The 27347-nt window shown below is 47.8% G+C and overlaps 1 protein-coding gene across 2 annotated transcripts in view; it reads left to right on the top strand.

The window, feature by feature from the left end:
• The window catches only part of CATIP (ciliogenesis associated TTC17 interacting protein), a 252242-nt gene that overhangs the window by 32406 nt on the left and 192489 nt on the right, over positions 1-27347 (top strand). The window contains exons 2-3 of one of the 2 annotated variants that reach the window (XM_086954465.1): positions 19046-19135; positions 19364-19453. In XM_086954465.1, coding sequence (XP_086810591.1) covers positions 19046-19135; positions 19364-19453 — 180 coding nt within the window. The remainder of the gene's footprint in view (positions 1-19045; positions 19136-19363; positions 19454-27347) is intronic. The other variant, XM_086954466.1, reaches the window with a different exon arrangement.

Here is a 27347-nt window from a genome sequence, read left to right as displayed (position 1 = left end):
AGCTAGATTTTAAAAACTAAAACTGTAGCGCAAAGTGCATTTATTTACTGCATACTACTGGGTATTGGGCTCGGGCTTGTCTTACTTGTTTACTTGGCTCTGGACCCCGTTCCGCCCCGGCAGTGTGCCGTTTGTGCGGAGGGTCGCTGTACTGAGCACCACTTCCTGCCCTCACACCACTTCCGCCCTGCCTCGCCATCTTGCAGGTTAGCGGTCTAGTGGCTACAATACTCTGTCTATATCTTCCGCGACAGCTGCCTTGCACTTTGACAAACGTGGCTATTGAGGCTGCGGGCGTGGGATTGCGCTGCTGCTGTTTTAATCTTCTTACTAGCTGATTACAAGCTCTATTTTACAAACTAAAACTGTAGCGCAAAGTGCATTTATTTACTGCATACTACTGGGCATTGGGCTCGGGCTTGTCTTACTTGTTTACTTGGCTCTGGACCCCGTTCCACCCCGGCAGTGTGCCGTTTGTGCGGAGGGTCGCTGTACTGAGCACCACTTCCTGCCCTCACACCACTTCCACCCTGCCTCGCCATATTGCAGGTTAGCGGTCTAGTGGGTCACCTCCCTATTGGTATAATATGGCGGTCTGGCGGAAGCGCAGCGGGAGCGCCGACTTCGCGCCGAAGTTGCGCCAAAGTCAAGCCCGTCTGCGCCCGTCCGCGGCCACTCGCTTTACCTATTCATCTCAGGAACTTTACTCCCTCCGACTCCCTGGGCCCCTTAACCCCCGCGCCGCCGGCACTGCACAATCTACTGGCATTCTCGTTTCTCCTTGCCCTCTCCCTACTCCTCCTGATGTGCCTGCCCCCATCCCCTGTAATAACTCTTATTTCCCCATCACCTATGGCTGCTCCCTCAGCATCCCACCTCATTTCTGTTGTCTACCTTAACACTCAATCGCTTCCCAAGCATCAACTCGAGGTTTTCCAACTACTCGACAGCAGCAATGTTGACATTCTCCTCCTCTCTGAGACCTGGCTAACAGACGACTCCACCCCGATACCCTGGGGGCCATCCCCCCGGGCTATTACATCTTACAGTCTAATAGGGTGACGGGCAGAATGGGTGGCGGGGTTGCTGCTATCATCTGCTCCCAATTCCACTTCACCAACTTAGTAACTACCTCAATCCCAAACACTGATCTTCTCACGTTAAAATTCACCTCCCCTCAATTTTCTTTTATATGTGTCCTTGTTTATCGTCCTCCTGATAATATGCCTTTATTCCCCCTACATTTTGGCAATCTTATTTCTCAATTAGTCATTAACTCTGCTAAAATCCTTATCATAGGCGATTTTAACTACTGGCCAAAGGACCCCCGGGAAAGCAGTCTGTCTGCTGACTTCACAGATCTGCTATATGGCTTGAACTGCAAACAGCACATCTCAGTTGCTACCCATATTAAAGGACACATCCTCGACCAAGTATGGACGGCTAATATTGACATCTCTCCATCCTCAGTTTATCCTTGTACTTGGTCGGACCACCTCTTCATTTCTTTTTCACTGAATCTTTCTTTATCTATCCGCCCCCCTCCCATTGCTAATTTCATGGCACGCAATTGGAAGCGAGCTGATATTTCTCAGTTTCATTCTATTCTGCTTAACACAACCCCCAGTGATTCTCCTCCAAAAAGCACCCAAACAGCCGTTCTTGATAAATGGCTGACACAGGCAAGCGACGCGGTCGCCCCGATGAGTCATTAAAACCAAACACCCGCACGACGCTCAGCGTTGGTATACCAACCAACTCAAACAGAACAAATTGGCCCTTAGACAAGCTGAGCGTAGATGGAGGCGCAACTATGATCCCCTACTAAAAATCACCTACATTGACCTACTAAAATTGTATAAAAAAATCCATCCTTTCGGCCAAAACGTCTTATTTCTCCCAGAAAATTCTCAGTTCTGCTTCCAAATCCAAGGACATCTTCTCAATCGTAGGAGAACTCTCTTTGCCTGACCGTATCACTGCGCAACCTCAACCTTCACAAGTTCTTTGCGATTCACTCAATTCATTCTTTATTGAGAAAATCTCTAACATTAAAAACAATATTCCTTCCCCTTCTCCTTCCAGCGTCTGCTCCTTACCTCCCATGAATCCCTGCTGTCTGTCCGAATTCCCCCCCATCTCCCAGACTGAATTCACCTCCCTACTACACGCAGTCAGCTCTGGCTCCCCAAATGACTGCTGCCCCCCTCAAATTCTAAAAGCTGCTTTTCTGGCCTGTCCAGGTCCCCCCCTGGCTCTCCTCAATGACTCACTTGCTACAGGCTCTGTCCCCGATGCTTTCAAACAAGCTGTTGTTGTGCCCATACTTAAAAAGCCCGGTGCTGATCCATCTGTTCTGAGCAATTATCGGCCTATCTCCCTCCTCCCCTACCTGGCGAAAGTTTTGGAGACTTATGTCACCCGATGCCTCAGCGCATTCATTGAAAAATCCTCCTTTCTTGATGACCAGCAGGCCGGGTTTAGACCGGCCCATTCTACCGAAGCTGTCATCGTGGCTGTGATGGATGCGCTGAAACAAGGCGCCGATAGGAACCTCACCCAGGCCCTTGTCTTATTAGATCTGTCTGCAGCTTTTGACACGGTCGATCACGCTATCTTGATCGACCGTGTCAGAAATGCAGGCATCCAGGGCTTGGCCCTAACTTGGATCAGTTCTTTCTTACACCAACGCTCTCAATCGGTTCATCTATCCACTTTCTCTGCTCCCTACTCTTCACTTTCCTGCGGTGTTCCTCGGGGTTCTGCTCTTTCGCCCCTTCTATTCAATCTCTATATGCAACCTCTTCTAGCTTCCCTCCATCATACTCCAGTAGCCATCTTTAACTATGCGGATGACTTACAGCTAATTTTCCCCATCGATTCCTCTACTGCCTCTCGTACCAACTTTCAGTCCACTATGCTTACCATCTCTGAGTGGATGTACTTCAGCCAGCTGAAACTCAATCCCAGCAAGACGGAGCTTGTATTGACAGGAGGGTCCTCCAACCCTTGGGACTCCAGTTTCTGGCCCCAATCTCTCGGCCCCCCACCCTGTCCCGTCGATACCGTGAGGAGCCTTGGCGTGATAATCTCTAGTGACTTGTCTACGAGACCTCAAATCAACGCCGTCACTTCTGCATGCTTCTACCATCTGCGCAGAATTGGCAAAATTCGAAGGTTCCTCACCACAGAGGCTCTTATACTTGTGATCATGGCCCTTGTCACCTCCCGCATCGACTATGCCAACTCCCTATATGTTGGGATCCCTGCCTACCATCTTCATCGGCTCCAGCTGGTGCAAAACCAGGCGGCCAGACTGGTCTTTCAACAGCCTAAGCACCAACATGTCTCGCCCCTGATGAGGAGACTGCACTGGCTCCCGGTAGCCTCACGATGCATTTTCAAACTGGGATGCACTGTCTTCAAGTCACTCACTGGTCTCGTTCCAGCTTTCACTTCACACAGCCTTAAACGTGGAGTGGTGTGGCTCACTGGTTAGAGGCGGCAGACCCGGAAGCAGAGAACGGCCCGGGACCAGGGTTCAATTCCCGACGCGGCAGGGTCGTGGACCAGGGTCAGCGGACTCGATAATTCTCGCCTCGGTGCCTACTCTAACCAGGGATCACACTTGGCGACTCTGGGCATTAGCTTGCCTCATCTCTACAACGGCCCCCCACATTCGCCGGGGATGCCTGGTTTCACCTTGGAGATACCCAGTAGGGACCATCTCACAGGGATAGCCAGGACGGGTTCCCCAGCGGTCTACAGCGCCACGACGCCTCAGGGCAGCAGTGCGCTTTACAAGACACATACATACCTACATACATACATACATACGTCACATTCCCTCTAGGAATCTTCGATCCTCTGCTCACAACCTCTTAACCACTCCTAGGTTTAAACGGAAAAAACATGGCGGCTCCTGTTTTTCTTTCCTTGCTCCCTCTACCTGGAACTCCCTTCCCTCTACTATCCGACTGTGTCCTGACTATATATGCTTTCGTAAACTCCTCAAAACCCATCTTTTCCAGCTAGCCTACAATTAAACCCCTATGTCTTTCTTCCTGCTTTGTCTCTGAGTGCCATGACACCAATTGGTGACCGTGCGTGGTAAAAAACCTTTTAACATAACATAACATAACATAACATAACATAACATAACATAACATAACATAACATAACATAACAGGTGGACGCCATGCCTAATCTCGGCAAAATCCGAACGATAGGGCAGAAAAGCCACTGCCTGACGTCTATTTGTCAGGTAGGATCGAAACCATTCCAGGGCTACTGCCCGACCCCTACTGTCTTCACCCTTGCTAGGAGAACTGTGTGGTTGGCCATGTCGAATGCGGCAGACAGGTCCAGTAAAATCAGTATAGCTGATTGTCCCCTGTCTGCTCGCATTCAAAGATCATCCAGGACGGTCATCAGAGCTGTTTCCGTCCCATGGCCTGGGCGGAACGCAAACTGCACATCCTCCAACTTGTTTTTAGACTCCAAAAACTGAGCGAGTGCCCTTCTGATCAGGCAATCTATGATCTTTACTGGGTAGGGGAGGAGAGATATGGGTCTGTAGCTCTTAGGGCAGGCTGGATTAAGTGCAGCATTTTTCAGCAGAGGTGTTATTTTTGCTTGATTCCAGCTAGCTGGTACCAGCCCACCGCTTAGCAATTGGTTGCACCGCTGTCGAAGTATTGGGAAGAGTTCAGGTCCCAACTCCTTCCAAATTTTAGGAGGGAGGGGGTCCAGAGGAGAGCCAGTGGAGACTCCTAAGGCTATCTTATTAAACTCCTCTTCAGAGGGAAGATCAAAGTGATCAAGGCAAACCACCTGATCACCAGACTCAGCCCCACACTGCCAGCTCTTTCGCTTACTAGGTGACGACCAGCCATCTATCTCGCCAGATATGACCGGGGCATCCATTTTCAGCTCTTCTATGATTTGACTTATTTTGTCCTCGAAAAAAGTGGCTAAGCAGATGCAGAGTATCAGGCTAGTGGTTGCTCTTGAGGCGGAAAGCCCGGAGCTAGGTTTTAGCTGCTCTTATTTTAAAACTTGTGTGATCATTTTACAGTGTTTTTAATAAAACTTATCGTGACTGTATGAATTCTCCTCTTTATATATTCGTGCTATCCGCTCCTCCTGCACTTTTAATAGGAGCGCTCAGGCTCACCTTTATTTACTTTTTCTCCGCACTGCACCGGGGTCACGGGGGACAGGCACCGGCCGATTGGGAACTGGTGGCACTGCGGGGCTCGGTGGGACTGACTTTGGCGGCCATCTTTGGAGGAGCAGGTTGCTGCTCTAGTGGCTGCAGGCAGCGTCGGACACCACGCGCGAAAGCGCTCAAAAGCGGAGGACATGAGCAGGTCTGGTTAGACCTTCAGGCTAGTGGTTGCTCTTGAGGCGGAAAGCCGGGAGCTAGGTTTTAGCTGCTCTTATTTTAAAACTTGTGTGATCATTTTACAGTGTTTTTAATAAAACTTATCGTGACTGTATGAATTCTCCTCTTTAAATATTTGTGCTATCCCCTCCTCCTGCACTTTTAATAGGAGCGCTCAGGCTCACCTTTATTTACTTTTTCTCCGCACTGCACCGGGGTCACGGGGGACAGGCACTGGCCGATTGGGAGCTGGTGGCACTGCGGGGCTCGGTGGGACTGACTTTGGCGGCCATCTTTGGAGGAGCAGGTTGCTGCTCTAGTGGCTGCAGGCAGCATCGCACAAGACGCGCGAAAGCGATTAAAAAGAGACAGTCCTTCTACGTGTAGCGTACGCGGTAGAGGATGCGCCTTTCCGCCCCAAAGGAGCGCCTAAGGAAAGCCTGTCTGTGCCCGTCCGTGCCAGGCCGGGCTAGGACGGGGCTGGGGGGCTTTAGCGATGGGATCAGCATCTAAGGATCAGATAAGCTACAGCGGGAAACGGTTGTGGGAGCTTAGAGGAAGCACTCTCATTGGCTGCCCTACTACGAGGCTGTTAGAGGAGGTAAGGATTCCTTGCTCTATCTGTAAAGATATAGGGCCAGGTCCTAGTAAAATTAAATCGTACTCTTTTGTCCTGTTAAACTGCCGCTCTTTGCCTAGTACACGGGGCTGAAATCCGCCTCCTTTTGGAGGAGCAACATCCAGATGTTCTATTCCTGACTGAGACTTGGCTCACAGACACATCTGGGCCGGATATTGTTCAGGCTCTTCCGCTTAGCTACTCCATCTGCAGGCAGGACCGACAAATACGAGGAGGAGGAGGAGTGGCTATTATTTTCAAAAACTCCTTTGTCTGTCGTACATCTGAGAGCCCTCTCGTAGATTGCGAGAGTTTAGGCTTCTCCATTTCCTTCTCTCCTACCTGTACCTTCTCTGGTATTCTTGTCTATAGACCTCCGGGCGACCATTACGGTTTCTGTAATAACCTTTTGGATAAGATCGCTCTCTCCATTAGTAGTGCCTCCAACTTTTCCATCTTAGGCGACCTCAATATTGACCTTGATGAAGTCGAGGCACCTGCAACTCAGTGCCTGCTGGATACCTTGGGGGTAGTACAACTTCAGCAAATTGTTTCTGGCTCGACACATATAGGAGGTCATTTATTAGATCATTTTTTTACTAATCTTGATAGTATCATCTGCAACGCGCCCACTTTTGTCCCTTGGTCTGACCATGCACTGCTCTCATTTGTCTGGTCACCTCTGGATGATACTCTTACAGTGAGCCTCTCAAAAAAACGTACTCGAACCTGGTCTAAGCTATCAGTGGAGGAGTGGGAGGTGGCCTTGAGGAGGTCTTTCCCGCCTCTTCTGGATGATCCCATCCTTGCTAATGAGGCGTTAAATAATTGGTTGGAGTCTACATTAGACTCTATCCTTCCCAAGAAAGAGGTCCGTCATCGGACGGGCCCTAATAAAAAACCTTGGTATTCATGGGAACTTAAGCAAGTTAAACAACAGTGTAAACGGGCAGAGAGGAAATGGAGGAAAGACTTCTCGCCCCTCGCCAAAGAGGAATATAAATCCGTGCTCAGACGGTATAAAAACCAATTGAAAAACGCTCAATCTGCATACTTCCAAGATAAAATCTCGGAAGCATCCAATAGGCCTAGGGAAATTTTAAAAATATTTCAAGAATTGACTACCCCTCCCCAGGTTATTGTGACTGCACCTGATCCCCTGAAACGTTGCGAAGACCTGGCAGCCTTTTTTGCCGCTAAGGTAACTAACATCTATGCTGGCTTTGTACCATCTGTTCAGCTCCCCAGTAGCAAGGAGGACGAGCTGACGTCCGAGGAGCCTACTCCTGAGGCTGCAGGATGTCTTGATGCTTTCCCGCTGCTGGACCTGGCTACTGCTGAACGAATCCTTAGCAATTTAAAATCGGGATCCCCTTTGGATATTGCGCCGTCTTCTGCCCTCAAACAGGTGTCTAGGACGGTCTGTCCTGCCATAATGCATGTCATCAATGCATCTTTGGAGTCGGGAGTAGTGCCCCCACCTGGAAGTTGGCGAAAGTTAAGGCCCTTTTGAAAAAATCTAACTTGGACCCTGAAGACCTGGCCAACTACAGGCCGATTTCACTGCTACCTGGAATCAGTAAAATTGCTGAAAAGCATGTTAATCATGTACTCTCCTCGTTTATAGAATCTACAGGAGCCCTTCATCCATCCCAGATGGGATTTAGAGCCAAACAGGGGACCGAGACTGCGTTGGTGGCAGTGGTGGAGGCGACCAGGAGTATTGTGGATGCCGGAGGCTGCGCGGCAGTGGTCCTTTTGGACCTCAGCGCAGCCTTCGACACGGTCAATCATCCCCTCCTGCTCCATCGTCTCCGCCTTGCTGGAGTTGCTGGAAGGGCCCTTAAATGGCTCCAGTCTTTCTTGTCAGAGAGATGTTTCTCCGTTTTTGAGGAGGAGGCGTCATCTAGCCAGCTCCAACTGTATCACGGCGTTCCCCAGGGATCCTCTCTCAGTCCGACCATGTTTAACATCTACATGAGGCCACTGGCTGAGGTGGTACTTCCCTGGGGAATTCAGCTTGTCACTTACGCTGATGATACTCAGTTGGTCGTGTCCCTAATAAGGGACGACACCATAGGCCGAGAGTTCAACTATCTGACCCCCTGCCTTACTAAAGTGCTGGAGTGGATGACCTCCTCCTTCTTAAAATTAAATGGGTCCAAACAGACATTATGCTGCTGGGTTATAAAGCTCCCAATAACCTAGACCCTTGGTGGCCGAACTGTCTGGGTCCTCCACCCCCCACCCCAAGAACCAGATAAAGAGTCTGGGGGTATGGCTTGACTCCTCCTTGGGATTTGAAGTACAAGCAAAGAAGGTGGCGGCAACCTGTTACGGATTGATTAGGGTCCTCGGGAAGGTCCTTATTCTTCTTCCATTTGAGGCCAGACGTATGCTAGTTCAGTCGCTGATTCTCTCGCGACTGGACTATGCAAATGCTGTCTATTTTGGGGCCCCAGTAGCATCCATTCATACATTGCAAGTGGTGCAGAACTGTGCAGCTCGGCTGCTTATGAATGTACCCAGACGCAGCTCGGTGAGGGCTGCATTGCGACAATTGCATTGGCTGCCGATTCATGAAAGAATCACGTTTAAAATTCTGTGCATGGCACACAAGTCGATCTGGAACGACGGCCCCAAGATTCTTCTTCCCCTGTTCCTTTCACATCAATCTCTCAGATCCCTTAGGTCCAATCAGCGTAATCTGCTGGTTGTACCTAGGGTGAAGCGAGCCCGAATGGGTGGTCGCCAGCTCTCTTTCTTAGCAGCCAAATGCTGGAACAACCTCCCTGACAACATCAGGCTTGAAAGTAACCATCTCACCTTCAGGAAGCGATTAAAGACACTTCTGTTTCAGTGAATGTCTTGTTCAGTCTCGTGGTCTAACAGCGCTGGGATGCCCTAGGGTAGCCATGCGCTATAGAAATTAGTATGAATTCATTCATAGCTCCTGACTAGGCAGAATCTTGTTTTTCGTAAAAAGTCAGGACTGGCAATATCTTTCACGATTTTAAATATACCCTTAGTACTACTGGGCGCCTTCTGGATAATTTCGGTGTAGTATTCTGCCTTAGCATTCACAATACCCTTTTAGTAACAACCTATTTTCTCCTTCCAGGAGCCTTTATCTATTTCTGCAAATGCCTTCCTCCATTGCCGCTCGGCCAATTTACATTCCCTTTTTATAGCACAATATGCCCGTCAGACAAGGCCCATTACGGTCTTTTAGGCGGAGGCCCAGCCCTTCAATGCCTGATACCTCATCGACATCCATCGATGAGATATACCATATCTCCTTAAAAACAATCCCGACCCCACCCCTCTGCCATTAGCTCTAGGTTTATGTATTGCTTTATAGCCAGGTGGGCACGTCAGGCCAAGTTTAAGATCGGACCCGGGATGCAACTAGGTCTCTGTCATGAACAAGATATCTAGGTGGTATGTTTCTAATAGTAGTTGAGTTTTTAAGTAATGCTTTGTTAGCGACCTCATACTGAGCAGGCCACATCTCAAGGAATCCATATTGACATAGTCTGACTCTGGGCCAGCAGTCTCTTCCAGCTTGAATTCCCCTTTTCCGTCACCCATGATACCTATGTCCCTCAGTTGGTTACCTGTATAACTATAGGTTGTTTTCCCGTTGACATCGCTCCCCAAACCGGAAGCATGGTTGGCGCTGGGCACAACCGGAGCGCAGACAGGTGCAGACGGGCTTGCCTTTGGCGCACAGCCAGTGCGCCCACTGCGCGTCTGTTCTGGCATGAAATTAAATAGGCTGTGCAGCGTGAGCACTAGACCGCTCACCAGACGGAAGCCGAGGGGACAGGAAGTTAGGGAAACGTGAAATACCCTTTGTCCACCCTCCGTTCAGACTGCACTTGTCGCAAAGGACCAGTGTGTGGGGCGGGGTTATGAGTACGTTAAAATTTCACCAATCGCTTAATACACAACAATAGCACTTGATTAGGAATACCAAGTTTTAAAAAAGAGAAATTCGGCGCAATTTAAAAGAGTACAAGGCGCAGCCTGCAGTATTCCTATCGCATCCAACTTCGCGTCTGCTCTGGCATGAAATTAAATAGGCTGTGCAGCGTGAGCACTAGCCCGCTCACCAGCCGGAAGCCGAGGGGATAGGCAGTGAGGGAAAAGTGAAATGCCCTTTGACACCCTCCATTCAAACAGCACTTGCCGCGACGGACCAGGGTGCGAGGCGGGGTTATGAGTAAGTTAACATTTCACCAATCCCTTAATACACAACAATAGCGCTTGATTGGGAGTACCAAGTTTTAAAAAAGAGAATTTCGGCGCTATTTAAAAGAGTACAAGGTGCAGCCTGCAGTTTTCCTTCCGCATCCAACTCCATAAGTGCATTGGATAAGTCTGCCACATCTGTATTGATCATAAACTAGTCCATTAGATGTTCATTGCTAATATCCATAGATTGATATGTTTCAGTATTGTGCACTTGTGTTGTGATTGTAGATGGCCCCAGAAATATATGCACATGCAGCAGCCACAGGTTCAAATGAAAGCAGGGCTGGCTCTAAGTTTCATCCTTCCTATAACTTGAGAAAAGAGGTAGCATGTGCCAAGAGAGAGCACTTCTTTATATGGTGTGTGTAGAGAGCAGTCCCTGTTTTAATGTGAATTGATAATGTTCACCGGTAACGTTATAAAAAATAAATGTAAACAATTAAAACCAGGGTAGGCACGGGGGAGATTAAGTGACTGTTAATGGCAGTGATCAACAAGCCTCAAACTGGGTTAGGTGGAGACGGTTAACAAGGGAGGGCGAGGGTGAGACAGGCAGGGGAGAGAGAGTAAACAAAGATAAAGAAGCGGGCGCGGCCACACTAATAAAGAACAGATGGCCCCAGAAATCTGTTAACACGCAGCAGCCACAGATTATAATGAAAGCAGGGCTGACTCTAAGTTTCATCCTTCCTAAAACTTGAGAAAAGAGGCAGCATGTGCTAGAAGAGAGCGCTTGTTTATATGGTGTGTGGAGAGAGCAGCTCCTGTTTTAATGTATTATACTAAAATACATGCTAACAGATACATTTGACAAAATGCTATAATTGTTAGTGCAGCTGCTGGATATGTAGCACAGTTATTGGCAGAGATCAACTAGCCACAAACTTGTGTAGGAGAAGGCGGTTAACAAGGGAGGGCGAGGGTGAGACAGGAATGGGGCGAGAGAGTAAACAAATATGAAAAAGCAGGTGTGCGGCCACGCTAATTAAAAACAGATGGCCCCAGAAATCTGTGCGCACACAGCAGTCACACGTTCAAATTTAAGCAGGGCTGACAGGCAGGGGAGAGAGAGAGTAAACAAAGATAGAGAAGCGGCGCGGCCACACTAATTAAGAACAGATGGCCCCAGAAATCTGTTAACGCGCAGCAGCCACAGATTATAATGAAAGCAGGGCTGACTCTAAGTTTCATCTTTCCTATAACTTGAGAAGAGAGGCAGCATGTGCTAGGAGAGAGCACTTGTTTATACGGTGTGTGTAGAGAGCAGCCTGTTTTAATGTATTATACAAAAATACATGCTAGCAGATACTTTTAACAAAGTACGATTTTTTTTAAGTACAGCTGCTAGATATTTAGGCCATATGTATGAAGCTAATTAGCATTCGCAAAGGCCGAAATGCTGCGAATTTCGGCCTTTGCGAATGCTAATTACCTACATGGTATGTATCAAACATTTTTGCATCAAAATAAGGAATCGCAAAATTTGCTATTCCTTATTTTGCGATTGCACTTAAGGAATCGCAAATTTTGCGATTCCTTAAATGCAATGTATCAAAGAAAAAATATGGAAAAAATGCCATTAAGGAATCGCAAATTACCACCAACTTCTAGTTGGTGGTAAGTTGCGAATTCTTTAAATAATGCTTTTTTCCAAAAAACCAAAGGTGCCATATGACGCCCATACATGCCCTTAGGGCATGTATGTGCGCCATATGCCCCCAAATGTCTTTTTCAGGGGTTCAGCAGGGTGTTCTTGAGACACCCCTGCACCCTTGAAAAAATTCCTAATTTGCGATTAGCAAATTGCTAATCGCAAATTGCCCCTTCATTCCTATGGGCCTCCTGGCCCATAGAAATGAATGGGTAATTTGCGATTAGCAATTTGCTAATCGCAAATTAGGAATGGTAAGGAATCGCTATAAAAAAGCGATTTTGTTCATACATACCATTTTGCATTTCCTAAATAGCGATTCCTTAAAAATCGCTATTTAGGAAATGCAAATTGGTTTGATGATACATATGGCCCCTGGTGCAGTAATTGGCAGAGATCAAAAAGCCACAAAGTTGATTAAAAGGAACCGGTTGACAAGGGAGGGCGAGGGTGAGGCATGCAGTGGAAGGAACAGTAATGAAATAAAAACAAGTGAGCGCTGGCACGTTAATTACAAACAGATGGCTTTTGCGCGCCTATGCTCCCTCCCGCAAGGTGGAGGCCACCAAAAAGCACGAGTGCTTGAAAAGTGCAGACCGATTTCTAAAGGTCATCTTAGCCTCGACCTAAAAAGTAGTCGTCCTGTAATCACATTCTTTGTTTCCCCAGCGTTAAGTTAGGGGAAGGGAAAAACACACACGCAGAATGTAAGAGCAAAATGGTGCATATACATGCTACAGCATGCACAATATCATGAATTCGTACAAAGACATACTTCGTCAAGGGTCGGGCCCTGCTTTTATGCCTATTTTCTCCCGTTTTTGGATATTTGACGCCAAGGAACGAGCGTATTTAAGGATGGTTAAGCCGCAGCTGAAATCACTTGGCTCCCATGCCTTGACCATGTGGGATGATGAGTTTATTATGTGAAGCGTAATGTGGAAACTAAGGCGTTCTTAGAGGTTGTCAAGGGGACCTGCCCGGACATATTGGTACTCCAGAAGCCCAAGTGCTCATGGGATCTGTAGTTCTGTTTATCTAGATACCAGCAATATAGGAATGTCTAAGACGTTCTTAGAAGTTGTCAAGGGCGACCGCCCGGACACATCAGTACTCCATAAGTCCATGTGCTCATAGGAACTGTAGTTCTGTTTATTATTATAGATGTCGGCAATGTAGGAATGTCATTTGTAGTGGTAACAGTTCTTCATACAAGTGGAGTTTTTATATATACATCTTGAATTTCAAGTTTATATGTCTCTCTCTTAAAATGCTCATGTGTCAGAACAGGCTTATTCTCAGATACCGGTCACTTTTTGAGGAAAAACACTCATGTGCTGAACTAGTAATTTCTATTTGTTCCTTCTGGAATAGTGACAGTGTTACCTGGTGATGTTGTGCTTCTTTGTTAATTGTACATCTGGTCTATAGTTGCTAGGAGTGTTGGGCACATACTTCTAATGTTGTTCCTCCTTATTGGTAGTATTTACTGTAGTATCACTTGTATCAGCATGTGGTATTCAATGTTGTGGTCGTTGGCGTATGCCTTTATCTAGGAGTCAACTGACTTCATGGGATATCATCATTGAGTTCTGACCTATGTGTGTTAAGTCTGTAGACCCACGTTGTCCTTTCTCCAGCTGTTTCTGTGTTATTCCTATGTCCTAATTTACTTTCTCTATCACTTTCCACTTAATATCTTGATCAGCGTGTCATTTCTCTACATAATGCAGTGTCAGTTTTGTGGATGTTCTTTTGCATCGTATAGTACTTCTGTGTTCACTTATTCATATTTTGACCTTTCTAGTGGTTATCCCTACATAGCGATGACCACAAGGGCATGGCATCAGGCATGGAGATAACATTGGTACTGTTGCAATTTCTGTGATGTCTCTGTTCCCACAGAGTGGGTAGGCCTAGGTCTATTTGGTTGGATTGTTTGGTAAGTGGGCAAACGGTGCAGCTGCCGCATGGGCAATGTCCTCTTACTCGCGGTTGGTTCCACAAGGGGATTCGTCTTTCCTGCGGGCCTGTTCATGTATTGTTTTGTACAAACAAGCCTACTCCACAAATAAAGGGAGACCTTGGAGTAAGCCGTAGGATTTCTAATCTTTATGCACCCTGGTCTTTTCTTTCAAGTGCTTCCTGGAATACGGTTGAGCCCACCCTGAGCTTTAGAGATCACACTTCACCAAACTATTAGTAATCCCTTTGCCATTTAAACGGATTTTGACCCTCATCATGGACTTGCATTAGATTAGTTTTTAGGTCGAGGGACCGTTAAGCTGCGAAGCAGCTTCCGGTTCGGAGATTTAATGTTACTTAGTAGGGCTTCAGAACCCGCCTCCCTGCACTGTCTCTCCACCATTGGCTGGCTTCCTAAACGGAGGCCAGCCATTGGAGGAGAGTGCCGTCCCTCCAAAGAAGCTCCGTCTTTTTCGGATTTGGGGGCGTGATTTTTTGCGTTCTTTAGACAGTGACGTTGTCTGTCACTCAGAACCACAAAACCACGCCCGCGATTCCGAAAAATTTCAAAAGCTTGTGGCCGCCATTTTAAGTCTCCTTAAGATGAGGTAGGCTACTGTCCTTGTTTCCCACTGTCTTTTACCCGCCCCCCTCCCGCTGTCCGTCTCTGTTTCCGTCCTCCTCCCGCTGATTAGGTCGGCCGTTGTATTCTCAGAGGCTTGTAATCCGCTGATTAGGTCGGCCTTTGTATTCTTTCCCCGCCGTGTCTTTTTCCCTCCCCCCTCCCGCTGTCCGTGTTTGTTCCCGCCCTCCTCCCGCTGATTAGGTCGGCCGTTGTATTCTCAGAGGCTTGTAATCCGCTGTGAATCTCTGCCCCCCCCCCCCAATGGCTCACGCCCCCCCCAATGGCTGACGCCCCGTGCCTGCAATCTGGGGCTCCGGGGCCCTTTTCCCCGGTCCACTCTCGCGCTACGAGGGCGGGAAGGGCCTCCTGCAGGGAGCGGGCCCTGTGGCATATATTAAATCGCATTTTGTGACTAAGACCGTAAGCGCACTTTTTGTTGCCGTTGCACACAGAAGGAAGCCGAGCCCTAGCGGTATCTCACTGGGATCGGAACTCAACTGACGGCCGTTTCGTTACAAGTAAATCTGTGTTGTAGACCCATAAAGCCTCTTGCCCATCACAAGCCCCACGTCCCCTAAGCCCCGCCGAGTTATCCTACAGCTCCAGGAACATGTCATCTGCTTGTCTTATTGTATAGGAAATCATCCGCAGGCATTTCAACAACGCGAACGGTCTGACTGTGATAGGAACACGGGGTCTAGTTGTGGTCACACGCACCTCTGCAGCGGGCAAACCTGCCCTGTGTGCATTCTCACTGTAATTGCATCGGGAAGACGACCCCCTTAGCTGTCTTGCGGATTGGTAACTGGACTGTGTACCCTACACATCACAAACCGTTTTTTGCAGCAGGTGCAGTAACTAGGTTTATCGCATGTTATTTCCCTTATATATTCTTCTGTTTCCAAAGTTTTCAAGATAACATGTAATCAGAAAGCTGCGTGACTGAGTCACATGCAGGGACTGTTTCTCAGCTAGGCCTACAGCGCTGGAAGTGGGTGGAGGGGGTGTGTCTGAGATCGCCAGTAATGATTGGCCCGTCTTAGGAGGTGTTTTCGCTAAATCCTCCTCTGAATTGAGTCATTCCGACATACAGCATCTGGAACGGAGCAGAGCGAAACCGCGGTGAAACCAGACGGCTGGGACCCTGCAGGCCCAGTCCTAATGGGGAAGTGAAAACTGTGTACACAGTCACCCTTTCCCTGCTCCCGCTTTTCTCCCTACACTCTGCTCTACCTCATGTATTCCCCTCACTCCCCACCGCCTTTCCTCCTCCACTGCGCCCTTTATCCCGCACCCCTCCCTCTTTTTAAACCCCCATCCTTCTTGAACAAAGTAGAGTGCGGGTTTCTTAAGGTGGCGATGACGTCAGACATGCACACTAAAGCAAATAAGGTGCACAAACAGAACGGTGGATAAAAGCGCCGTTTGTACTTTCTGTAGGGTGACCAGACGATCCGGATTTGCCCGGATAGTCCCGGTTTTTCATCGGCTGTCCCTGCAGATTTCGGTAATTTTGGCTCATGCCCCGGTTTATAGAGGGGGTCGACTGAAAGTATTGAGAGGCACTTTTTTTGGTGTTATAAGGCTGTGCTAGTGAGCAGCTGTTATAAGTAAGCAGTTTAATTTATATGTATGAAGTTGGTTGTAGAAATTACATGTTATTTTCTTAAGGCCTTTTCTGTGACCTTATGTTGATGAAAATTGTAATTCTGCACCATTCTGTTGATGAAAAATGGTAGTCCTTCTTTTTTCCTAATATCCCGGTTTTTGGTTCTCAAGATCTGGTCACCCTAACTTTCTGGGCAGTTTCGGCATCCGTGCAACATGCTGGAGTTGGGCCTTCTCAGTGGCCTGCGGAGACGTCGTGGCGGGAGGGGGGAAGCAGTCCGTCAGGCTGAGATAATCAGATCGCCGCAATGGCATTAATATAGCGCTTCTCACACAGTGACTCTAAAGAAGTGAATCCTTTCACTCCAGAGTAATATTACCCCAAAATTACACAATACCCAACCCGGTAGGTGGGATGTGGGTGTTCCAAGCACTGGGAGTTTGTGATCGCCTACAAACTTGTGAGTTTGTGGGCAGTCACAACATTTCCATCCCCTTGTCCTGCAAGTGTTCAGAGATTTACTCTTGCCCATGGCATTCTCTATCCTTGTAAAGGACCAACACACTCTCCTCAACTTGGCCTGGGATCGAGCTCCAAAAAACGACAAATCCTGAAGGTTCTAGCAGGACTTTTGGAACTTGATGATGAGGAGGTTCAGGATGCTCAGTGTCTGAAAGATGACATCCAGCCGACCGGTGGCCGGGCTAGGAAAAATACATGGATGGACCAATCATAGTGATGCCTTAAGAAATACACTGCTAATGGAAACCGCCAACCAGAAAAGCTAGAATGTTTGTAAATACTGTTTTTTTGCCCGAACATAAGTGTAAAAGGGGGTAAGAAGAATCTCAGAGATCTCCAGTCTTCCTTCAGAGTCAGGATCTGTAGGAGATGTGTGGATATGCATCCTCCACGCCAAGAAAGCTACAGATTCCTGCAGGAAACTAAGAGGGTTAGTTTTTCTGTGTGATATGCATCCAGAAGTTCATGATTGCCACGAGGAAATGTCCTCATTTAAAGTTGGTGATTATTGTTGGTGGTTTATGGCTTTGTGAAAGTGAAATTTTACTTTTATCTAGGACATCATCAACTTCTGGAAAATCAGATTCCTCACAAAAGTTCCATGACACCTTTCATCCATTCCCCGAAATGCAGCCGATGGTTGGAGTCGGCCTTTGGTGGCCATTCCTCCTCCGAATCCCACTCTCTCTCATACACACTCTCTCTCACACACTCTCTCTCTCACACACACTCTCTCTCTCACACACACTCTCTCTCTCACACACACTCTCTCACACACACACACACTCTCTCACACACACACACTCTCTCACACACACTCTCTCTCACACACACTCTCTCTCACACACATACTCTCTCTCACACACACTCTCTCTCACACTCTCTCTCTCACTCTCACTCTCTCTCTCACTCTCTCTCACAGTCTCTCCCACACACTCTCTCTCACACTCTCTCTGACACTCTCTCTCACACTCTCTCTCACACTCTTTCTCTCTCACACTCTCTCTCACACACACTTTCTCTCACACACACAAACACACACACTCTCACAAACACACTCTCTCTCACAAACACACACTCTCTCTCACAAACACACACTCTCTCACAAACACACACTCTCTCTCACAAACACACTCTCTCACGCACACTCTCTCTCACGCACTCTCTCTCTCACGCACACTCTCTCTCACGCACACTCTCATGCACACTCTCTCTCACGCACACTCTCACGCACCCTCTCTCACGCACACTCTCTCACACGCACACTTTCTCTCACGCACACTTTCTCTCACGCACACTCTCACGCACACTCTCTCTCACGCACACTCTCTCTCACGCACTCTCTCTCACGCACACTCTCACGCACACTCTCTCTCGCACTCTCTCTCTCGCACTCTCTCTCACTCTGTCTCTCTCACACTCTCTCTCTCTCACACTCACACTTTCTCTCTCACACACACACACACACACACACTCTACTACTCAACATTACTCACTCATAATTAGTCACTCTATACTACTTACTCTTTACTACTGAAACTAAAAATACACTTTGCATATGTAAGGGTGTGGCTGTGCATGTAAATGTGTGTGGCTCTAGGACTATTTACTACTCACTCTTTCACTATTTAATACTCACTCTTTCACTTTGTACTGCTCGCTCTCTAATACTCGCTTTCCTAATAACTCTCTCCTACTCACTATAAACTACTCACTCTACTACTTACTCTGTGTGTGGGTACTAATGCAATAGGTCTCGCATATGCAAGCTATTGGCAATGTTAATGATAATGCCATTTATTTATGATTTAAAAAATAAAAGAACTGTCATGAGCAATGCCAATAGCTCTACCTTTAATAATGCCGAGACCATTGCATTGTAAATGCTTGTTATAATTTTCCCTTATAAAAAAATTGTTTTTTCTTGATTAACATTTAAACATTTTATTCAATGATTTCGGCCTTATTTTGAATTTAATTATGTTTTCATTATTTTTTATACAATCAGATGAAGACTTTTACTTCTTTATTTCATTAAGTGTATTCATGTTTGTTTGGTGTATTTACCTGAAGGTTAACCAAAGAGAAAATTGCTCAGCCCTTCTGAACCCCCTGATGAGGAGGTGTGGCAGCTTCAGCTCAAACCAGGGCTGTAGCACCTCTGTCCCATAAACTGTCACCCAGTTTAGCCTATATCTGTTTGTGGTTTGATGCTGTATTAGTGTAAGGTATGTTTATATCTACAGCATAAACTAGGGTGCCACAATATGGAAGGGTTGTGGGGCGAAGGAAGATTCTCATTAGGGTTTGGCCTGGGTTCTACCAGAGGTGAGAGGTTCCTCATAGATGGTGGATGTGAAAAAACTAAGTAGAAGGTGTGTGTCGATTACACATTCTCTTTTCTTTTGAAGATGGAGAGGACACCGAGTCGCTTGCGGAGTCAGAGCATGAAGAGTTCCAAAAATCTCTTAGGAAGTCAGTGGAGTTCCAGCTACCCGAGGGTTAGCGCTGTCGCTTTTAAAACTTGCACTCAAGGCACAGGCATCTAGCGCAGAGAAAGAAGCAGTTCATTGTTGATAGTATTTGTGCACCACTGTCCAAACCGGTGACGTAAACCTAACCTCTGAAGCTATACAGCTACTAACTGTGTTGTCTATTTGTCTGTTGTTGTCTCATGGATAACTGCTTTCCAGTAGTTTGACACTTGCACTTTCCTTTTGCTGTTTAAGATCCAGAGGAGACAGAAGCCCTTCAAGAGGTTGAGTCATCCATCTCACTGGGGTCTGGTGAACAGGCTGTGGAGCACAAGTCTTCCACAGGTTAGTGTTGTTCCTTTTGATTCTGAATGATCCTTCTAATTTCTCCAGACCGTCCTCTGGGTACTTAAGATTTGGTCAGAGCAGAAGACATTTTTTTTCTAATTTGATACCCCTTGTTAATGAAAGAAGAGTGTTTCACACCACAAAATAATGGATGGATCAAGATACTACAAAGAAGTATTCCAGTGACCTTCTCCTAAAGTAAGGTAGAGCCCATGCCATAGAGAACCTTCCCATCCTGAGAAATATAACAGCCCCTCATAATTCTTGTTAGAGCTGTAGGGTCTACAGGAGTATTCTTCTCCCATCCTTCTCCTTGCTTTCATCCAGTGCTTAATTTGAGTCAGTTCTTTCTGGTGCTCAGCACCAGCACTTAATCATCAACACCAGCGCTTTTCATGAGCATCAGTTAAGGACACATTCATTTATGGAAGGCACAGGGAGATTAAGTGATTTGCCCAAAATCACAGGATGTTGATCCGACTCTGAGACACGGACCTGGCTTCCCAGCTTGGAAGTCAGCAGTTCTGGCCATTAAGCCACATCCTCTCCCAACTTTCATGGTTAGTAGTTGTTTCTGTTTTAGGCGGCGCTAACAGGAGAAATGAGCTAGTGCAAGCTGCCTCCTGACAAGAGCCCAACACTTATTTATTTATTTTTTTCTTACAAATTAACCACTGCTTTCATCCCAGATGGTGTTGAACTCCCACCAAGTCTAGAATGTTCTTTTCAGGGACCACTGTAACAAATAATCTGTTACTTTACCACGCAACGTTGTTTTTAAGTTTTTTATCATTTTGACCAGCAACCTCTTCTTACCTACCCTTTTCAGCTGAGCTACATCTCCTCTTTCTTGCCTACATGGAGCCGTATGATACAAGTGCCCCAGGGGCATGACAGTAATACAGAAGGGGCCGAAGATGCTTGTGCAGCCCTTTCTGTAATGCCGATAGCGCTGGCGCACATAAAGTGCCATCACTATCTGCAGAGGGCATTCCCTCATTTACATAGGGGCATGCCCCATGCAAATAAGAGAATCCCTTAGACTCTGCACCTGCGCCATATTACAAACCCAGGCGCAGAGGCAAAGAAGCTCTCAGGAGACGCACTGACAGAGTGCCACCTAAAAGGTAGCACACTGTTAGTGCACTTACTGATCGCAGCCCTCTGGCACTGGAAAAGGGGGTCCCATGGACCCCCCCGACATCCCCATGCCGGCGTGTGCAGTCACTCACTGTACCCATGGACCCCCCCAGACATCCCCTTGCAGACGTGTGCAGTCACTCACTGCATACATGGAAACCCCAGACATCCCTTTGCAGGCGTGTGCAATCACTCACTGCACCCATGGACCCCCAAATATCCCCTTGCAGGCGTGTGCAGTCATTCACTGCACCCATGGACCCCCTAGACATCCCCTTGCAGATGTGCGCAGTCACTCACTGAACCCATGGACCTCCCAGACATCCCCTTGCAGACGTGTGCAGTCACTCACTTAACCCATGAACCCCCCCAGACATCCCCTTGCAGACGTGTGCAGTCACTCACTGCATACATGGAAACCCCAGACATCCCCATGCAGGCGTGTGCAGTCACTCACTGCACCCATGGACCCCCCAGACATCCCCTTGCAGACGTGTGCAGTCACTCACTGAACCCATGGACCTCCCAGACATCCCCTTGCAGACATGTGCAGTCACTCACAAAGGGGATCACAAATTCCTTTTGAAAGTGCAGGTGGATTGCAGCCTGCACTGTGAAAACACAGAGCGCCCTTAAAGCAGCTGCTCAGTTTTTCACTTGAATGCACTGCCCTGAGGGCAGCACATTCATCATAATACTGCGCATTTTCTTTGTTTGTTCCGGGGGCAACTTTTTAAAGATGAGCCTGGCACAAACAATGAAAATGTGCCTTTTGTGTAATAAGGCCCAGGATCATTCCTTTTAGCCAGGTACCACTCTGGTATCCTTTTTGCTGGTCCTCGTTAGAAGGTTTAGGTTTCTGCCCAGTGATACACCGCCCATTCCTTTCAGATGCAAAATAACTCCAGCTTCCAGCAGCCTTTACTCCATCATGCACCGCAGGGCCCTTAGCCTGCACACTAACTTTCAGGATCTGGTTTCCTTTTATTTCCTCCTGGTCTGCTTAGGGCTCATATATTCAACAAGCATTTACAATGCAACGGTCTCGCCTTTGCAAAAGTTAGAGCTATTGGCATTGCAAATGACCAATTTTTTATTTATGTGTTGGCTTTGAAAACAGATAAATAAATGGCTTTGTCATTTACAATGCCAATAGCCTAATCTCTCGCAAATGCCACACACACACACAGATCCACACACACACAGCCACACACAGATCCACACACACACAGCCACACACAGCCACACACACACAGCCACACACACACAGCCACACACATAGAGCCACACACAGACAGAGCCACACACACACACAGAGCCCCACACAAACACAGAGCCACACACACACACACACGGAGCCACACACACACACAACCACACACACACAGAGCCACACACAAACTGGTTGTCATAGGAAGAATAAAGTGTAGGATCCTGTTAGAATTGAGACGTCATAGATAAATAAGACTGACGAGTATTATTGTGAATGTGCAGTATTAATGCCTTTACCTCAAAGCATGCATGGTGCATAACAGTGTATATTCTGCTGTGTGCTCAAGACCAAAGCCCTCATCTCTCAATACCACTCACGCGGGCCTTCAAGCTTACACCAGTATCCCCATTGCCTTATCCCATTATCAATCATCCTATTTGCCCTATTGCCCCCCAACTCTTCATCTTTATCCCCCTAGCTACCTCCTCAATCACTTTCCCGTCCTCTCACAAGATTACCGGCGCAGGCCATAAAGGTGAAATCCAGAGAAGACAACTTCATTAAATAGCACTGCAAAAAAAAGAAAAAGCCATGTGATACCGCCAATGTACAGTTTCCAAAAGAGCCATTTTTGTGTAAGATTAGGAGGCACCTGTTACTCGGAGCACAGCGTCTCACGCTCGAAGACTCTGGCTTCCGGTTTCAACGCACTTGTAAGGCAAAGGCAAGCACTCGCGCACACATGCTTACACCACATACAAACAACAGCGCATAATACGCAAATGAGCACAGCCAGTACAATACAGGTACGAATATTTCAACACCAAAACATTTACATTTTTTCGAAACATAAACTAAGAATTCTTTTTCCGAGTATTATTCAGAAAACAAATGAAGCAGGCTGTCTCTATTTGTAAGTCAGACATTTGATTGTTGTTTATTTTTTTAATACGAACCAAGCCATGCTTATGTTAAGGAGGTGACGCTATTTGAAATGGCTTTTAATGATACTCCTCAGGCTACGCTGTGTTGAAAACTACAAGTGCATTCATCTGTAAATGAAAAGAAGATTCTGGGCGGGAGAATCGCCTCGGAAACCACGGGGAGTGTGCGGTGGGCGCCATTGAACTGTGGACCCTGTGACTTCACACAGACATGAGTCCCCGGAACTTCCCCAGTTCCAATGACCAACTCTGTAAACGCAGTTTGAATGCAGCAGGGCTAGGAGTCCAGGGTGGGCTTCGACTGTTGAACCACTTCAGCATTATCTATGCCGGTGGCAAATTTAGGACGTTGTTAACTCGTCTAGGTTAATTGTGATGTGTTCTTACACTTTATTATTATTATTTACAGCACTTAGAAGCGGCATAAATGCCAATAAGTAAGCGAAGTTTCGCCCTCAAGTGTCGGCACTTCACCACCACAACACCGGTCGCCCCTCTCAAAGCAGGCTCGAGGAACAATAGCGAGGAGTCCAGTGGTGGCCTCTCAGGGCTCTCGGTCCCTGTGTCACTGCACCTGCTGCACCAATCTCATCCCCTTCCGGTTCCGTCATCCTCTGTCCTCAGATCCAGCTTAGTGGGTGTCAGCAGGTTTTTGTAGCACAGATTCTACACCTCGTGAGTCCAAGTCACATCATCCACACTGCCACGCAAAGGTTCACTTGTTTTTGGGGGGGACCTTTTGCTCCTATAAATTATTTGCAAACAAATGTGTTGAAAAAGGCAGGTTCGTTTACTGTAGCAGAAGCCTCCCTCGCATCCACACTTTCGATCCAGCATGCTGGGGTCCAGAACAAACATCAGGAGCAGTGTTTGGTTAAAGTAGCTACTAGTCAGTGCGTGGGCAGTCACTCAGGTGCCCCTAGAAGGTGGACGGACTGACCCTACAAGCGAGGTTTCCGTTGACAATGTAGTTGTGGCTGGTGAGGTGTGAACTTTCTAACCTCTCATCTCGCTCCGTAACCGCTTCTAGAGGGCACCTCCTCAAGATGCCTTGCGACGCCTAGCTTTGAGGGGAATCAAGACATTCATCCTGTGATGCTATACCGTGACTGACACATGCCTCCGCTTGATGATGCTCCCGTACCTCATCGTGATATGCTTGCTCTTCTCCCAGGTGAAATGCCTCTTCCCACCAACACCGTGTCTCCCTGCTACTCTCTCCCCTTCCCTGCTCAACGGCCTCTCTCTCAATCCACGGGCCGTACCTCCACTCATGAGATGCCCCTCTATTTCCTGATTATACGCCCCTGCCGGACCTCGGCAGAGCTCCGCCACACTCCCCCGGGTTGCTGCACCTGTATCCCGGGCCAGCTCCCCTCTGCCCCTCCCCCTCTCTTTGAATATTTCACGACGCCCCGCGGAGCCCTGGCCTGTGGACCTGTTGTCGATTTAAACATTGATAGAGAGGAGCCGGGCTCGCGCTGGCCGTGTCAGGGCCTCCGGTGGAACCCCGCTGCACCCCCACCAGGTCCACCGAGCAGAAACCACAATGGCTGTGTAAGGACAGGGGTGAGGGGGACAAGGAGCCGGTAATTCAATCAAGTTACCTAGACAGAAAGAGGCAGAGTTAATGTGATCACGGGAAGGAGGGGATGAGATCAGAGATGTTCACTAATGAAGTTACCGAGCAGCGGTGTGTACGCCAAGACATGCCCGGATGGTTCTATTTGTGCACAGACCCCCATTACCTTTATCAACTGTTTTTTACTGGTGAGGGTGACTAAGTGCCAGATGATAGCTTTGGGCTCCATATCACCATTTCAGAACCTTAAACAAATTAAGAAGGCGATTGCTTACATGCAGTAAAACAAACCAAACAAAGGTATTTATTCTGCTTAGACCTCTGTCCTGGAATGTTACTATAAAATATCCCCCGTGTTTATTGTAGGGAAAACTGCCAATTTCTGCAAAAACAAGAGAGGAGCGCTCCACACCACCATGTTTCTCCGAGGTGAAGCAGAAATGCCTCTGAGAAACGCCCCGTCATTTTCCGACTGGGGGGCGTGTTTTTCTTTCAAATTAAAATTCCAGCCAATGGGAAGAGGAGAGAAAGAAACGAAAAAACACACCCCTCAATCCCAAAAAGACGGGGCTTAAATGGAAAGACGCCCGTCTTCTCCAATGGCTGGCATCTGTTTAGGAAGCCAGCCAATGGAGAAGAGGGGGGGGGTTAAGCCCCACACTAAGAAACATAAGATCTCGCCGGCGAGACTGCTCAAGCGCAGCCTACGCAGGCTGAGACCTAAAAAGGAGCTGCAGAGGGAAAAGAAACACAGGTCGCCGTCCACTCAAAAATCCATCAAAACACCAAGACCTGGTTTCTAAGGTGCCTATTTTAAGGGTCTATGCTTTTAAAACGTGTGCGAAGCTATATTTTCTAAATTCCATACACACCTCTTTTTATGAGGTAGTCGAAAAACGTTTTACGCCTTTCATTAAAACCCAATTTTTACAAAAGACAGTCTCCAGAATGTTAAATGCTAAGGTCCTTTCAAGTTAACTCTGTGTACATTCAGAACCAAAGTGATTTCCTGACTCAGCAGGAAAACGTGTGAAAGACAAAAAATGTGAAAGACAAAATGACCCCTCACGTGCGGACCACCAACCGGGTCACTGGTTGGTACTCACCAGTTGTGCTCACTTTATCATCATTGGTGGTCATTTTGTCCAAAAGAAAAAGAAAAGTGTCCAAGAGGCAAGAAATACTTAGGTGCAGTGAAGTGAAGAGGTCACATCATCGATGTAACCGAATGTTATTAAAATTGACAAAAACACTCTTATAGCAATCACTTTATTATTTACTAAGTGTATTTTTATCAAGTTAAAATGGGCAGGTTGCTATTCATGCATACCATTTCCAATGCCAACATGTTTCTTTGCCACAGTAATTTTTGGAAAATTCTTCAGGGCCAAGCACTTGCTTAGGACTCACCCAATTCTACACTACTTGCTGATATTGTTTGGGGCATAGAAAAAACTTACGGAAATACCGGGCTGCCACTGTGGACATCGCTGAGGGCATTGAATACCGGGCTGCCACCAAGTCGCCTCGTAGTCCTCCCGCCGCCGCTCCTGTCACCTGCGGCCGCCGAGGGAAGGACTACGTTTCCCTTGCTGCATCGCGGCAGGAGCCGCCATCGCCCGACCCCGCCCCTGGAGGCGCTACTAAAGCGCGCGTCACCGGCAGAGTGGGTGTCTTTCTACACTACTTGCTGATATTGTTTGGGGCATAAAAAAATGTACGGAAATACCAGGCTGCCACTGTGGACATTGCTGAGGGCATTGAATACCGGGCTGCCACCAAGTCGCCTCGTAGTCCTCCCGCCGCCGCTCCTGTCACCTGCGGCCGCCGAGCGGAGGACTACGTTTCCCTTGGTGCATCACGGCAGGAGCTGCCAGCGGCCGACCCCGCCCCCGGAGGCGCTACTACAGCGCGCGTCACCGGCAGAGCGGGTGTCTTTCTACACTACTTGCTGATATTGTTTGGGGCATAGAAAAAACGTACGGAAATACCGGGCTGCCACTGTGGACATTGCTGAGGGCATTGAATACCGGGCTGCCACCAAGTCGCCTCGTAGTCCTCCCGCCGCCGCTCCTGTCACCTGCGGCCGCCAAGCGGAGGACTACGTTTCCCTTGCTGCATCGCGGCAGGAGCCGCCATCGCCCGACCCCGCTCCCGGAGGCGCTACTAAAGCGCGCGTCACCCGCATCGCGGGACGCCGGGCGAAGCCCTCCCCCTGTCGTGCTGGACGTTGGACATTGGACCCCATTAATCGGTATTTAGATTCGCGTTTTCCAACTCACCGTCCTGTGTATCGTCATTGACTCCCTCGTTGCACTATGGTGCGGACACTTAGGAAGGACCGCAAGGTCACCATCGCATCCACTGGGGGAGTTGCAACTGGCACTATTGATCAATTCTTGACACGGGCAAAGGTAGTTATAGAGAAAGAGATAGCACTAGTGGAGAAGCGTTTTTCGTTAGACCTTTTAACTGGGAAGCGCTCTTCACTTGGCAAAATAGCAACATCCGTTACACCTGAACCTGCACCAAGCACCACTCCACTAGTCACCCTGAGCCCAGTATCTAGTAACACACAAGGGGAAATTGATAGCACGAGGCATGTTCTCTACTGAACTCCACCCCCATCAGTTTGACCTCCCGTGCTTCTTACGTTTCATCACCCGTATAATCCATCTCACCATTGCAGCCATCCCCGCCCGCCATTTCTGTACATGTTAATACAGAAGCACGTGATACCACCAACATCAGTACTGTTAAATCACCAGTATTATTGTCCTCTCCACCTGTGATCTCTGTGCATGCAAATTTAGACCCCCCAGAGAACACTGATATTGGTACCACCAGTACTACCGACCCACCAGGTAAAAGGAAAAGAGGCGTTACCCCACCAAAGAAGGTGTCAGTAAAATGGCGTAAAAAGCGCAAAGGGTACCTCGAGAGCCTGTACCACCTGTTACTTCACCTAATCCCATCTAGCCCTGCAAGGGTGTAGTGAAGCGAGGCTAATGG

The sequence above is a fragment of the Lissotriton vulgaris genome, chromosome 2_1 (assembly GCF_964263255.1).
Source record: "Lissotriton vulgaris chromosome 2_1, aLisVul1.2, whole genome shotgun sequence".
NCBI classification, from domain to species: domain Eukaryota; kingdom Metazoa; phylum Chordata; class Amphibia; order Caudata; family Salamandridae; genus Lissotriton; species Lissotriton vulgaris.
This window is presented reverse-complemented; position numbering and strand designations above follow the sequence as displayed.